A 16,620-nucleotide genomic window follows, 5' to 3' on the forward strand; every position below is an offset into this window, starting at 1 on the left:
AAATAAATTAAAAAAGACCAATTAAGATTTTGATAGCTACAGCATATTGGAACACCAGCAGTGTGTGCTTGTGATTATAAAGCCATCCCTTAATCACCGAAAATGCATAATGTTACACTTTAATAAAACAAAAGAGAATCATTTGTTATGATAAGTTTAGACTGTGCATTTATGGCTGTATCTAAACGCCGCACACAGGCAGAATGAAAATTCTCTTTATATCATTCATTGTAGTCAGGGCCTTAATTACCTTGCTGAAATGGATTAGAGTTCAGGGAATTATGGAGTAAAATGATGTTACCGGCTTACAGTGTTCATATTTCTTGTTATAATCTCATTTGAAACATCAGCCCTCTAGGTGAGGGAATACACACACATACGAAATGCATTTTAAGCAAGAGTGTCTACAGTGATGGCCTTGTAGTTGTCTGCATTTTAATGTTGGAAATAAATAATGTACCATAATCAGTTCTGTAATTGTCAACATCCCTGTTGGAAAAGGGCTACATGGTTCACATAAAAAAGAATGCTAATTTTGGAAGAAACAAAAATACTGAAACTGCAATTTTTTAGTGCACTAGTATTTTCCAGAAGACCACACACATTAAACCACATGTTCATTAAGTAAAATTACTGCAGGAAGTTGAGGATGAGAGAAATCCCAATACTGGTTTCTTTGTATGAAAAATGCTAGCTGTGTTGAAAATTAGAACTCATGTATGGGAGGGGGCAAGAATGAATCCCTCAGCTGAGCTCAAATGAAATTAAAACACATCAAGAGCAAGGTTAACCTCGGTAAACCAAACCCTGTTTTAAAGAACAACAAATAACCATACTCATGATTGTTTCCAAAGGACTGTCTTTGCAGCACTGCTGGGTGTAGCAGAAATCCCTGGTGTTTCTGTTCCTAATGACTGGTGTGTGTGTGTGTGTGTATATATATATATATATATATATATATATATATATATATATATATATATATATATATATATATATATATATATATATATATATGTGTGTGTGTTTGTGTTTTTACACTGACAGTGCAAATGACTAAGCCTACTAACAAGCCCTGCCTTTCGCTCATTAAAATGTGTAAACCTTGGAAAGAATACGTCAGTTTCTTAATGTTGTTCTCAGGGATAACTGAAAGAATGCCATGTGCAAGTTTCTGGATTTCCTAATGGTCTCATTAATACAGTGAAATGGGATTGATTTTCGAAGAGAAGAGACATTTTCAAGTTAAAAGCTCAGTCTCTTTATTTAGCCAACACTGCCCATTTTCATTGTGTGCATTACCTTGTCATCTTCTGTACTGTTCTTCTAAAACTCGTGTTAGTCATCTGCAGACTGCAGACATACATATTAATTCTGAGGAATGTATGAGTGGTTTATACATTTATATTTATATATATATATATATATATATATATATATATATATATATATCAGTAAATTATAGTGGATTATTTTAATTCCCCCCAAAAAGTGAATATACATCTTGTTAATGCACATGGTATCAATTGCACCCAACATTTTTACCAGATTGTTATTTATTAATTAAACATGCTAGTAAATACAGGGCTTTTACAATAACAATGCACAATGGAAGTGTAAGAGCACAATGTAAATGAAAAAGACATTATCAGCATGGATGACAAACACAGAAGGTGATTCACCCTCTTTTTTATTTATGAGAACACAGAATCACTGGATAGAGATGACAGCTAATTTCCTGTAGACACTATGGCCCCAGGCATTTTAATGCATATACTGTAGGAAAATACATGTCACTGACCAATAACTACTGTGATAAATTAAACATGTGTTTGAAAATTCATCTTTTGAAATAAGTACGGGAATACAACAGACATACAACCCTTCATAAAATGATTGAGATGAAATGTTTTCAATCCTTTGCAAAAACACAGACACAAATCACATCAGTTTCACAACAATGATAGTTTTCAAATCAAACAGTCTGAACCATTCATTATACACTTTTTAATCTATGAAACAGTTCTAAAAAAACAATTATTACCATTAGTAAAAACAATACAACAAGTATGTATATATGTTTCTATTTATGTTTAATTTCTTCCTCCCAATGTATCTCCATTAAATAAGATCCCTTTCAGAGACTCCTGGTTTTCTGTTAGTTGAACCAGAGCGTACTTGCTCTATTTCCACAGTAAGCTCATTCATTTTTTCTGACCAGTATTCTGTACTTTCTTGTAGCTGTGCAGAGAGCTCTCCAACTCGCTGAATCCAGTATGATTTATCTAGCGAGTCTCTTTGCCACGGTTCTTCAAGATGCCTTCTTGTTAAAGTTTCTGTTCTTTCCCTTTCAGAGGTCCTGAAGGGCTCTTGTTCAAGCACAGGGTATAAATGTGAAATGGCATCTGGGTCAGAGGACCTTGCATCTTTATGGGGGGGCTGAAGCCAGCTAAGATGATGTCTCTGCTCTTGTCTCGTCTCTAGTGGGGCCCTGGGGGAGAGAGAGGTCTGATTGCAAGTCTTTAACTGGAGCTCAAGCTGTTTACGTTTAGCTTGTTCTTTTTCCAGTAGTTTCCTCTGATTTAAATTCTCCTTGCTCAGCGTGTCAACCTGTAGATTTTTTTTTTTAAAAGGAAAGACCAGTAGGTTAAAAACATTACGATGTAAGTACAGAATTATAGCACAGTTACCCTAATTTAGTTGTTTGCATAGGTCCTCTAAGGGGAGCAAGGCAATATTTAAAGAGCTAATGACCTGGTTTTATGTCATCAGAACCCTGCTGGTTATTATTAGAAATGATATGATCAAAAGCAGAATTTATCACAGGGGATTTGGCATTTTTATTTCATATACTGTAAATACTGCACTACTAACACACTACTATAACTATTATAATTATTTATTTCTTGACAACTATTACTGCGACTAACAACAGCAATAATAAATCCTTCACCCTCCGTCCTATAAAATGTTCAGCTCAGAAAGTGACAACATCTCCCATTTAAAATGCAATGTTCTGAGGAGTGAAACACAGCCAGCAATGATGACTGCATGTTATAAATACACATCAGTAATGAGTGTGACATTTCTTAACCATTCATGAACACCCATTACATGATGCAATCAGCTTTTTTTGTTTTGGTTTGCTTTGTTTTGAACAGAGTCGGTCTGACCCATATTGATACAAAAACCCAGAAATGTAATGGATTCTATGTGCTGCAGTTTTGTTATTGCATTTCAACACAATATGAAGGTATAGACATGCAATGTGCCATAATTTATACAGAAAAAACAACGTTTTTTCATATCATATAAACAGAAATATGCACAGACAATTATAAAACAGAACTGTTCCAAAACATATATTGACACTCTGGACAAACACATCGTGCTTAAAGTGCAATAAATTAAATCAGCCCTTCAGGTCATTTAAAACATACTGCATTAGGAAAACAAAGACCAAACAATTATAATTTATTTTTGAACTATAATTACATTTTGTGTGGAGTCACTTGGTGTCTTTCCCACTAACCGCAAAAAATACAGCAATTAAAAGAAAGTTATATAGACGTTACAAAGTCACTGCATGGACCACTTATTTTATTTTTAACTTAAACTATATTTAAAGAAATCTAGGCTGCTTATTTATTCTGGTAGATGACGAGCCACACTTTCTTTGAGTGGTTACTCCCAAAAGGCTACAATAACCACTGGTTGATATAGTACTATAAATGGTCATGAAAAATGAATGTATCTTAGCACCCTAGGGTGGCCAAGTAGCTGTGGGAAAGCGGTATGCCTGACAAATCAGCTGGACAAGGATAAAAGCTGTGTGAGTAGTGCTCACATCGGTTTGTGGCTCACTAAGGAAACATGGCAATGCCAGGAATCATAAAAAACTCTTATGTTCACAAGATTCCCCCATCCCCAAATCCTAGACCCCTGACATTGCAGCCCATGTTGAAATAAATGCAAAAACAACCTCAATAACATGTGCTCATCAGGTTTTGGGGAAGCGACAGTTCATAAATGATTTTATGGACAGACATGTCTACAGGGAAATTTTCCAGAGCTGTGTCACAACATGTGCAACAAGGCTGCAGAAAGTCAAGGCACGATCGAGTCACATCCCACTGCCAGACAGTCTCCTGTTCCACCGGCAACCCCCATTTAAAAGAATTAAAGGACAAGATAGTTTAAAAAGCATTTTTGATTTCCTAGATAATCATCTATTGCTTAGAAGTCTTGCAGCTGCTTTCTCTACATTAATCTTAGCTTATGGCTCATTCCACAGTTGCTGATTACCTCTAATCCTGACCTATCTAAAGCCACCTTCAGAATAGGTAATCCATTATTAGTGCTAATTATGGCCAGTGAAACTAGTCGTTATACGTCTTCTTTTAGAGAAAATCAAATGATTGGGAATCTTAGTATTAAGATCTTTAAACTTGCCAGCTTGTGTGATTGAACTTCACTGAAAAAATACAAATCTGGGAAAATTACCTTTGTCTGTGGGATGTAGTTGAAATCCAGAGTTAAAACTTCAAATATTAAATTTCTTAGCTATAAAAACATGCAGTAACAAGATAACAACCTATACCAATGACTTATATGTAAAGTAAAATGAATACACAGATGAGACAAACAAACAAACAAATATATATATATATATATATATATATATATATATATATATTTTTTTTTAAATAGACTTAAATAGTTGCGCTCGACTGCAACAAAACAGTGAATCATCAATTCAAGGTGCTCAGCTAAGTGTATGGGGCCATCTTTTGGAAGGGTAACCATAAAACTAAAGTAGTAATTGGTACAAATCACATTAGGGTTAAGGGATACAAATAACTAAATGTTATATGTATAGCTGTAGACACATGGACAAATATATATCTTATCCTTATTTTTCTCTTATATTCCCATACTAAGAGACCTAATGCTGAGATCATAAAGCCTAGCAATTTGTGGGACAGAAAAAGCCAGGTATGCATTCCTCAAAACACACTGGCCAATATTCTAAACATTTGCACACCAGAACAACACCTCAAAACACTAGGAATTAATTTTAACACATTTAAAAGTGATAAACCCCTCTAAGGAATATCCATGGGATGTAGATGTCCAAAATGCCCATCTAGTCATTGTAGCTCATAACCACCTGATGGACGGGATATGAAGTGTAATTCTGCACACTTTGCGCCTAATGAATGGTTTTCCAATATGTAAAATGATACAATACATTATTCCCAAATAAGATTACTTACATTATACTATACGACAGTAAAAAACTAAAATAGCAGATCCCTTTCTTGGAAATACATACCTATCTGGGACGTAATTTATAATTTTTTCGGTAGAAACTGATAAAGACGCCGTAAGAAACTGTAAGTAACAAGGTTACAATTAAGCCTTGCCCAACATTAGCATTGTAACTGGATATAACCTTAAGTTCCTCATTCATATTTTGATTGATGTAGCGTTATCTATAGTGATACTGATGTGCACTGATACGTGGTTTCTGAGTCTTTGTTTTTATTTACTCATCTTTCTCTTTCATGTATGTTAAACAACATTTATTAGTGAATAACTCAATGTGTGGAGCTCTCTGTCTTGTAGAGGCTGATTGCAACAGATTAATCCGTTAAATAATAGTTAGAATTAAAAGATAATTAATTTTGCTTGTCTTAAATAATATGTATCGTGATTTAACGGGTTTACTCTAAAAATGTATGTGATTTGCATATTCAGAGTGCCAAGTCAGATAAGGGAGTTGTTTATGGTAAATCTTGCTGGGTTCTGCCAAGAGAGAATCATATTTCTAGTCGCAAAAGGAATTTAATTATTTAATAGTCAATTTTTTTAGTCACATATAATATATTCAGTTAATATACCCGACACCTCAATGCCAAGCTTTCATTGTTGTAGTTTACATGTACAGTTATTTACACGTGGAATGCTGATGTGTGTGCACGTTTGGGATAACAGCTTTAGAAAATCACATCAGTGCCAACCCCTCAAAACAACTGCCACACACATGGATGGGGTCAAATATGGGGCTTAAAACACAGGTTAAACACGCTGATTATAGAATTGATACATTACATACATTTCTGTGCATTAAATAGTTTCCTTGAAACAAGATGTAACCTGGCCACCTGAATTTCTGAATTTCCTGGCCAAGCTTATCTCATGGAAATGCTCTCTGCACATGAAAAGCACAATTTCAGGACTTTTCCGTGGAAATGGCACAAAACCTCAACGCATGGCTTATTTATATATCAGCCTTTGCTGTTCCTCTTCATTTCCATGATGCTGGGTGGACAGCTACCCCAGCTATAATGCTAACAGGTATAATGCAAACGCTTCTCTTTCCACACCTATATTGTTCTTTACTAAAGGTGCACCTTTTGAGTTGTATTTTATATTTACGCTGAAAGCTTTAGAAATGCGGACGCATCAGTGTTCAACTTTCGTTTTTAAATTCGGGGTGCCCAGTACAGGGAAAAAAATACATAAGTTCTCAAGATACATCTACACCTTAATCATAGCTAAAGCACATATTAGAGATAGCTGATTAGGCCAATTTGCCAGTTATGTAAAGGTTTCTAGACAGCAACATTCTGACTTTGTGGGAAGCAAGTAACATATTTTAACTGGAATTTGCTGGAAGAAATGTTGATACAAAAACAGTGCAGCAATAGTTATTTCAGTAATAAGGATATTTTTGCTAGCTCTGAAGTAAGATAAACCATTTTTAATGACTTGCAATGTACAGTTGTAAGTGAAGTTGTAGGTTTTAGGTCAAAGCGCATCAGTAGAAGCACACAACTCTCTTTGTGGTCAACAGAGCACAGTGAAGCAATGCCACTGAAGCATAATATTCATATAATATAAAACAGACTTCCTGGAACCACACTGCCCTCCTTCTCTGAGCCGATACGAACACTAAAGAAACATGCAACACATTATTATTAAAATACTTTTTTCTTTTTCTTTTAAAGTGACATAACATAACTACTATGTAATAGACAGACGTCTGCAGTTTCTTCGGTCAAAGAGCTCATCTGGCACCAGTGTACACCGTGGTATAATACAGAGGTGTAAGGATGGTGCTAAAACATGGGGTGTACAATCCCATTTTGCACTAACATAATACAGTACTAAACTTTTGAATCAAATGTAAATAAATATACTAGACACCACCATAAATGAGCTATTTAAAAAAATAGTACTAGCATAAATAGAAATAATATAGAAAAATAATATCGTTAAATATTGTTAACCCTTTGGAACATATGGAAGTACTGGTACTTTGACTGCTTCCTGGGTACAAATGGGTATTGATGTACTGGTACATCTTGAACTTAAGGAATTTCACATTATTATAATTGAATATGACCTTCAACATGTCCACATATGGGTGAACAATGTCAGTGTATCTTTCTGTCTTGTTTGCACTTGTTCTACTGGTATGTTTATTGCTGTGCGATTCTGAAAAAGTGTATTCTATCAATCTTTCTAGTCATTTAAATGTAATCAATACATGTTTATTGAGTGTGTATTTTGTTTAGTGATCATTTAAATACACATACGCAGTTATTATTATATTCTACACTTATATGTTTGTAGAAACGCTATACACTAAATGTCTGAAGAAGAGAAGTTAAGCTTCTGAAAAAATCTCCCTCACGCTGAAAGGGGCAGCATTTATAACTCATGCTACAAAGGGTTATTAGATTTTTTTTTAGATTCAGCACTGTTTTAGTACAACTAGTTTTAATTAGAAAAAATCTCTGTATCCAGCATATACAAAATATGCTTATTAGAGAAAAATACTGTGAATAAATAAATGAATGCAGGAAACAGGTACATTCTTCTTTAGAATTGTTACACTACTGCAGGGCAACTGTTCTACAATCCATTTATATACAACAGCACGGCATGGACAAAATGTACTTGCCTTACCATCTCATATCTACTACTGCCAGGAGATTGCATTAACATTTTTAACAGATTCTGTAATGAAAATAAGCAATCAAATGAAATGTCTTGATATTATTGTTTTATATATATATATATATATATATATATATATATATATATATATATATATATATCCAGTGTACTACTGACTTAGGTGAGGTGCAGAATAATAATAAAAACATGTCTTTGATGCTTACTTTAAGATAGACCACTGTCCTCTAAATGCAAATGTCTACACCCACTCTCTCTTCCCTACACTGATACTGTCAGCACCATTTGCTTGGGAATGGCTTAATAGAAATTTCCATTTAATTAACTTTGTATTCTTAAGGACATTCACATTTTATACATCTTATAAAAAGTATTCTGCATTACTTAATTGTAACATTGCTAATGACATTTTCATATATTCACGCTGATCTTAAACAAGCTTCGTCATATTGTATTCTGATTACCTAGATGGGATAAAAGCATTAAAGCAATCACCCTGTGTTGCCTAAAGGGAACAAACCTCATCATGTGAGCAGAGGTGAGGGATGCGGTGGACTTTGCTGAACCCTATCTGCCTGCTGGTTTACAACAAAGAAACCAGTCGCTGTCACTGTCTTTCTGCCATTGAACAACACTGAAAGTATGCTTTCAAAATGTGTTTTCTGTTTGCCTGATCTGCAAAACAAAACATTTAAACTGTCAGTCTATCTAACCAGCTGGCATATATTTTTAATTTTGATTCTTAGCACAATAAAACAAGCCTGCCCTAACATGTTAACAAATGTAACAGTTTATATATGGTTTGCTGTTTTTGCCTGAAATATTTAAAGGATCCATTTACTGTTGGTTTAAGAGTCACTGTAGTTGTACTTGAATGTTTTGCTTGCACCAAGAAAAACATTTGTGACATTATAAATTGAAAGAGTACAACTTTGTGAACTTAAATTGTCCAGGTTTTCTACCACCTATATTCCATTCCATATTCCAAAGCATGTACCAAAGCTGCCCAATAGGGGCCCTGGCATCTGTGAAAAGTCTCCTCCTGACTGCAGCTCCCTGCCATTTCTTCTTTGACCTGACTGTGATTGTACTTATTGCGTTTCGCTTGCGATCACTTTAAAGTTTTGAGAAGTGTGCTCACCTGCTCTTCAGAGTTCGGTTCAATATTTAGCTTGCAGTATTATTCAAATTTTTCACTCTTCGGAGCTCGGACTACGGTCTTTTTATTATTATTACTGCTTCTCTTCGGAGGTAAGTGTGTGGTGGGAGTTTCGATCGGTGCTGGCCTCGGTCCCTCCACTGAGATCTGTTGCATGATTTACCATTAATTCTTCTTTTACAGATTCGAGTGGCGTAAGGAGAGGAAAGAGGAAGGAGACTACTTCACTGGAGCAGCCTCCCCGCGGCTGGTCAGCCGACCACCCCGCTCTATTCCTCTGGATTGTCTCGACCTGTCAGTGGACATTAGACCACTTGACACGTCGAAAACAGCGCTCAACAAACCAACTCTGTCGACCTTGACCAACACATCGACTTCGACCAACCTTGTCAATCCCTCGACCCTCCTGTCGATATTGACCAACTCTATTGATCCCTCGAGCTCTCTGTCGACATCAATTGTGGAATTCCAATCCTTGTCCATCCCTTGTCGACCTCGACGGAATTGTCGACTGCTCAACCACATCCGTTGACCTTCGTGCGTTCCACCGCTGTTCCGGGTGCCAGGGCAAGCTGCCCTCAGACGATGAACATGACCAATGCGTGCGCTGTCTGGGCAAGGAGCATGCCCAGAACGCACTGACGGGAGAAGGGGGCTGTGTACACTGTGCAGCATTTACGGAGACCATGCGTCGCTCTTCTGTGGGCTTGGCTCTTGCGCGGACCCCCTGAGAGTATCTCTCCGCGGAGGCAGAACAGGTGGTGCTCATCATCCTCACGAGCTTTACCAGTGAGGGTGCAGTCTGTCTCCCCCTCTCCGCCTCCTCGCAGGCGCGCTCCCCCAGACAAAGGTCCCCGAGAGCGAGACGCTCCCACTCCGGATCATCTAGACGCTCTGCTCCGCGGACTCCCCCACGCCGCAGGAGACAGGAAGCGGAAGGGATTGCAAACACTGCTTAAGCAGTTCGGGAAGATGAGACAAAGGCTGGACTCCCAGCAACAGATACTAAACACTGTGGTGGCGCAACTTCCGCCGGAAGAGGACGCTCACCACCTCCCACAGCTGCCACCACGGTTACCACTGCCACCGGAAGAAGCGCTGTCCAATGTGGCATCGCGCTCGGACATATCGGATCCTACATCTTTCACAGAGGAGACCGAGGCAGTGAGTTCGGTGTTGGAGCACTTTCAGGGGCCGAGAATGGAGTTTAAGGCTCTGATGAGATGTGCGGCTATGGCAGTGGATATCCCGTGGTCGCCCCAGGAAGAGGTTCCGAAAAATTGGTTTGTGAGAGAGAAAACTGCTAAACCTGTGGAGACCCTTCCCGTCTTTGACCATTAAATGGACATTGTGCAATCCATGTGGAGCCAGCCGGCTTCTGCTCCTGCGACTTCTAGGCAGACAGATGCCATGTATGCAACGGCGGGGGCGGAAAAGAAAGGACTGGGATCTTTCCCACCGATAGGGGACCCGGTGTCCAGGCTGGTGCAGATGAATGCAATATTAGGCAAAGAACCACTTTGCCTTAATACAAAATGCAGAACCACAGACGCTATGCTGAAGAAAGCTTATTCTGCGGCGGCTTCAGCGGTCCGGGCCAATAACGCACAGGCCATTCTGATTCTATACATGGGTCACCTGGCCTGAGGGAACGCCAGTCTATGGCAGATGTGGAGGAAATGGAGCTGGTCAATGCTTACATGACTGACTTACTGCGATAAGGGACAAAGGCCATGGGGAGATCCCTTGCAGCTATGGTAGCAGTCAGACACCATCTGTGGTTGATGCAGGCGAAGCGTCCAAATATGGTGATCTCCAACAGGCTAGACAATCTCCGCTCCATACGGGCAATACACCTGCTGGGTGTGTCCAATACAGTGGTGGACATTCTCTTCAGGGGAGGCCCAGACAGAGTGGAGACTGAATCCTCAGGTGGTGGAGCAGATCTGGAAGAGGCCGGGACGAGCTCGGGTCGAACTCTTTGCTACACAGGCAACGACCCACTGTCCTCTGTGGTTCTCCCTGCAGACTGAAATGCTGCAGTCAGCCAGGGCCCCCTCCACCAGGGCCCAATATACTTACAAGTAGTCAGCTTTCCAGAACTGGTGTCTAGAGAGACGTGTGGATCCTGTGTCGTGCCCCATATCGACAATCCTGTGCTTCCTGCAACAGCTGCTTGAAGACGGGAAATCTGCATCCACGTTGAAAGTTTATCTGGCTGCCATCTCAACTTGCCATGAAAAATAGACAATGTTTCACCAGGAGCACATTTCCTGGCGATCCAGTTTCTGAAGGGTACAAGATGCTTGAGACCACCGATAAAGGACTCAATTCCAGCCTGGGACTTGGAATTAGTGCTGAAAGGACTGAGACCATTTGAGACCATTTCCACAACGGAGTTCCGCTTCCTCTAGCTCAAGGTAGCTTTCCTGGTAGCGATAACGTCGGCAAGGAGAACTGGTGAAATTCATGCCTTGTCTGTGGATAAAGCCTGTGTGATCTTCTCGGGAAGCAACGACAGAGTCACTCTGAGGACGAACCAGGCCTTCCCTGCCCAAGGTCGTGTCGGCGTTCCATATAAACAACCTATTGTCCTGGAGTCTTTCCATCCCCCTCAACATACATCGGGTGAGGACCGCAGACTAGACACACACTGCCGGGCTTTGAGGTGCTATATGCGGAGGACTGCGCAGAGCCGTAAATCCAACCAGCTGTTTGTCTGCTACGGTTCCAACACCAGAAGGAGGGCGGTTTCGAAACAGCAACTGGCACACTTGGGGATGGACTCGATCCGGCTCACCTACGAGACTGCTAATGTTCCCATGCCTGAACAAATTTCAGCACACAAAACGAGGGGATAAGCCACGTTGTGGGCTCTCTTTCACGGTGCCACACTGCAAGAACTGTCCAATGCTGCGACCTGGTCCGGTCAACAGACCTTCACAAGGTTCTACCACATCAATGTGGCGGACCAGCTGCGTCCAAGCTTGGGCTCCCAGGTACTTCAAACTCCTAGCCCTCAGGTGCCGTGTGGCTCTGCTATCCTTGTCATTATGGGTTTAGGCTTAGTCAGGTGTAAGTACTCGCGACAGCTCTGGCATAGTCTTCCCTTTCAATTTGAAAGGGAAAGATAGGTTATTAGCATAACCCCGGTTCCCTGAAAAAGACAGACAGATATTACTCTTCAGGGGTTGCTCGACCGGACGACCTTCCTGATGAAGAAATGGCAGGGAGCTGCAGTCAGGAGAAGACTTTTCACAGATGCCAGGTACGGGTCTTCCTCCTGACAGTAGGCCCCCTATTGGGCAGCTTTGGTACATGTCTTCACTGATAGGCAGGTCAGAAGGCTCTTCACATTAGGTAATGGCTGTCTTTCTTTTTCAGGGAACCGGGGCTATGATAATAACCTATCGTTTTCAATTCAAGCTGAGTTTAAGTGATCATGTTCGGTTAGAACTGCTGGTATACAGTATCACTACAGACACCCCTAAACTGATAACGTTTGACTGCATTGCATCCAAACCTCAAAGGTACTTTGACCAACTATTACTTAATTCACATTTGTGCAATAACTTAAAAGGAAAATCCTTATTATCACTGTCATGCAATAATAATGCCAATAGTTAAATAATCAATAACATAAAAACTATATTAATATAACAATTACATCTCAAAAAATATCATAATTCTTTTATAGACTAAATGATTGGAAAATGCAGGGAAACACGACTGCATCAAAGCCAACTCAGAATGCACCGATTTATTTTTTAAGATTCTTCACAGTAGCGATGCTCATTTGCTTGTGCTGGAAATCTATGGTATATTTTCTTAAAAATGCTATTAAATCAGCACTCATGGGAAATACTTTTAAATGAAACTAATACGCCTACACCAGGCATGAATGGTACCTTTTTATGAATTACACACAATCCAAAGCATGGAAGAAAAATTATGCCTTTCAGGCATTAGACATATTTCCATCAGTGTTCACTTACTTACTAACCCCCAAAATTATATGTTTTCATTTTAAATAGTTTATTTGTTCAGTAAAGAGTTATTAATAACTACACACTTATTTGGCTACCTATCACAACAAATAATGTATCTTCTCCTTTAACTTTGGCAGCTTAAGTGGTAGGAAGACAGAAGATACTGCTGTTGAGAGACAGGTATTTGGAAAGAACAAACCATCCATTTGAAAGCTAGTGACAACTCTTGAAAATCTGAGATACTTTGATTAGAATTGTATGACAAAAACAGAAGGAAATACTTGTTTATAATCTCAAAAAAGTTTGAAAAGTCCAAGTATCGTCACTTTTAAGGAGGATTTCTTTTGAAGTATTTTTCTTAACATAAAAAACCCTTTATGATTTGTGCTGTAAACTGAAGTATAAATGTAAACATAACAAACTAACAAAAAAGTGAAACTTCAAATGAAGTCTATCATGCAAGTAAAAGGGTATGACCAGTGTTGCTATGTAACACAAGAGACGATATGTATGTGCATTACTTTATAATATCTTGACATATTTTGTTTGTTTCCTTGCATGTTCAGAAATGGTGAAGTATCATTTCACAATCATTACTAACTGATACATGATGTGATTATTATTAAATTAAAGAACATATTGGTGTAGATTCTATATTTTCAGATAAATCAAAATATGAAATAATAATATCTATCCTGTATATCTGAAAAGCAAAACCAATTGTAGATATTTATAATTTCATGAATACACTGAAAATAAATGCTATACAAGTAATCAATCCTTCATTGCTTTTTAATAATCTGTTTAGAAACAAATGTAACTACATAACAGATATATTATTGATACAAAAATACAGATATTAAAACATACATTAAAACTGAATATTTAAAATTATCTAATCATGATCTCTATTAAATACCAAGGTGTCAATAAATGTTTGATAAATGTACATAATTTACATGTATTGTATAAATGTATATTTATAGAATTAAATATTAAAAGAATATAAATAAATAATCACCATCATCATAAGCCTATACCAATCCACTGCTGGATGAAGGCCTCCCCATATATATATATATATATACACACTCACCTAAAGGATTATTAGGAACACCTGTTCAATTTCTCATTAATGCAATTATCTAACCAACCAATCACATGGCAGTTGCTTCAATGCATTTAGGGGTGTGGTCCTGGTCAAGACAATCTCCTGAACTCCAAACTGAATGTCTGAATGGGAAAGAAAGGTGATTTAAGCAATTTTGAGCGTGGCATGGTTGTTGGTGCCAGACGGGCCGGTCTGAGTATTTCACAATCTGCTCAGTTACTGGGATTTTCACGCACAACCATTTCTAGGGTTTACAAAGAATGGTGTGAAAAGGGAAAAACATCCAGTATGCGGCAGTCCTGTGGGCGAAAATGCCTTGTTGATGCTAGAGGTCAGAGGAGAATGGGCCGACTGATTCAAGCTGATAGAAGAGCAACTTTGACTGAAATAACCACTCGTTACAACCGAGGTATGCAGCAAAGCATTTGTGAAGCCACAACACGTACAACCTTGAGGCGGATGGGCTACAACAGCAGAAGACCCCACCGGGTACCACTCATCTCCACTACAAATAGGAAAAAGAGGCTACAATTTGCACAAGTTCACCAAAATTGGACAGTTGAAGACTGGAAAAATGTTTCCTGGTCTGATGAGTCTCGATTTCTGTTGAGACATTCAGATGGTAGAGTCAGAATTTGGCGTAAACAGAATGAGAACATGGATCCATCATGCCTTGTTACCACTGTGCAGGCAGGTGGTGGTGGTGTAATGGTGTGGGGGATGTTTTCTTGGCACACTTTAGGCCCCTTAGTGCCATTGGGCATCGTTTAAATGCCACGGCCTACCTGAGCATTGTTTCTGACCATGTCCATCCCTTTATGACCACCATGTACCCATCCTCTGATGGCTACTTCCAGCAGGATAATGCACCATGTCACAAAGGTCGAATCATTTCAAATTGGTTTCTTGAACATGACAATGAGTTCACTGTACTAAACTGGCCCCCACAGTCACCAGATCTCAACCCAATAGAGCATCTTTGGGATGTGGTGGAACGGGAGCTTCATTCCCTGGATGTGCATCCCACAAATCTCCATCAACTGCAAGATCCTATCCTATCAATATGGGCCAACATTTCTAAAGAATGCTTTCAGCACCTTGTTGAATCAATGCCACGTAGAATTAAGGCAGTTCTGAAGGCGAAAGGGGGTCAAACACAGTATTAGTATGGTGTTCCTAATAATCCTTTAGGTGAGTGTATATACACAAATAATAATAATATATACAATTATACGTGTGTGTGTATTTATATGTGTGTATATATAAATACACATACACATATAATTGTATATATTATTATTTTTGTTCAAATACACCACATTTCTTTTATAACTGAATGACAATTACACTGTGTTAAAAATGGGTAGTGAAAAAATTAGAAACCTAAATTCTATCTGACTTTATTCAAGACCAGCAATATATGCAGATTAAGCAAGGGCAATTTAGCTCAAACTGCCATGGTCATTTTCTTACCATTATACTGAAATGAAGTAAGACATTTCATTATTATTTAGACTGAAACGTCAGCACAGAAGTTGCTGAAATTACCTCTAAATTTTACTTGAGTTAGTGGAGTCATTATTTCAAACATCTTAGTCTGAATCAATATCAGTAATGATTCATTCTTTTGATTAAGAAGTGACTTCATCTGTAGGTGTCAGATAATTACTGAGATGACCTATAATGAGAATATTTCACAAGTCTCCGACTTCACTTTCTTATTCCCTCAACAGCATAATGACTTCCTCCTCGTGCTTTTTATAGCGGCTTTATGCTCCTGGGGTTTCACTCTGTGATCAGTCACTATCACTGTATAGTTCTATCATTTTCTATAGACAAAGGCCTATTGTGACACGGAATGAAAATTGTGTTATATCTGCATCAAAATTTAGGCCATTCTGAAGGTTCAATGCACTTATTCCTTTTACAAAAGCAAGCAAATAACTGCTGGTATATGCATGTTTCAACCCCCCTTCCACAGGGTAGATAAATTATATACTCTGGTAAGTTAGGTTTAGAGGAAAACGAAGCATTAATTATGACATTCTTTGGAAAAACAGAGCACTGACAATGAGTGTGTCAAAAACTTCAGAATCAAATATCATGTACAGCTAATGTGGCAAAGTCTTCTGGCACATGTAACAGCTCAGAGATTTGTTGACATTTACATTGCACACTGCCAAGAAAAGTACAAGGGTTCCTATTGAATTTAAGAGTAGAGAAGAATTCAACCCATCTGATACATAGTTTGGCTGGAAGCTTCAAGTTTTTATTACAGCATATCACTTCCAATTGCTGTCAAATATAAACAGACTAGCTTCTCTAGGTGGAGCTCCATCCTTTGTTTTCTTGAACCAACCGTCTTTAGTAAAAAA

General features: G+C 38.5%; 1 protein-coding gene across 3 annotated transcripts in view; it reads right to left on the minus strand.

Moving 5' to 3' along the window:
* Positions 1–1,673: 1,673 nt before the first annotated feature.
* The window catches only part of LOC136767682 (polyamine-modulated factor 1-binding protein 1), a 115,414-nt gene continuing 100,467 nt past the window's right edge, over positions 1,674–16,620 (minus strand). For all 3 annotated transcript variants that reach the window (XM_066721647.1, XM_066721640.1, XM_066721631.1), the window contains one exon: positions 1,674–2,610. In XM_066721647.1, coding sequence (XP_066577744.1) covers positions 2,122–2,610 — 489 coding nt within the window. In that variant the 3' untranslated portion in view covers positions 1,674–2,121. The remainder of the gene's footprint in view (positions 2,611–16,620) is intronic.

This window comes from Amia ocellicauda, chromosome 2 (genome assembly GCF_036373705.1).
Source record: "Amia ocellicauda isolate fAmiCal2 chromosome 2, fAmiCal2.hap1, whole genome shotgun sequence".
Taxonomy (NCBI): Eukaryota; Metazoa; Chordata; class Actinopteri; order Amiiformes; family Amiidae; genus Amia; species Amia ocellicauda.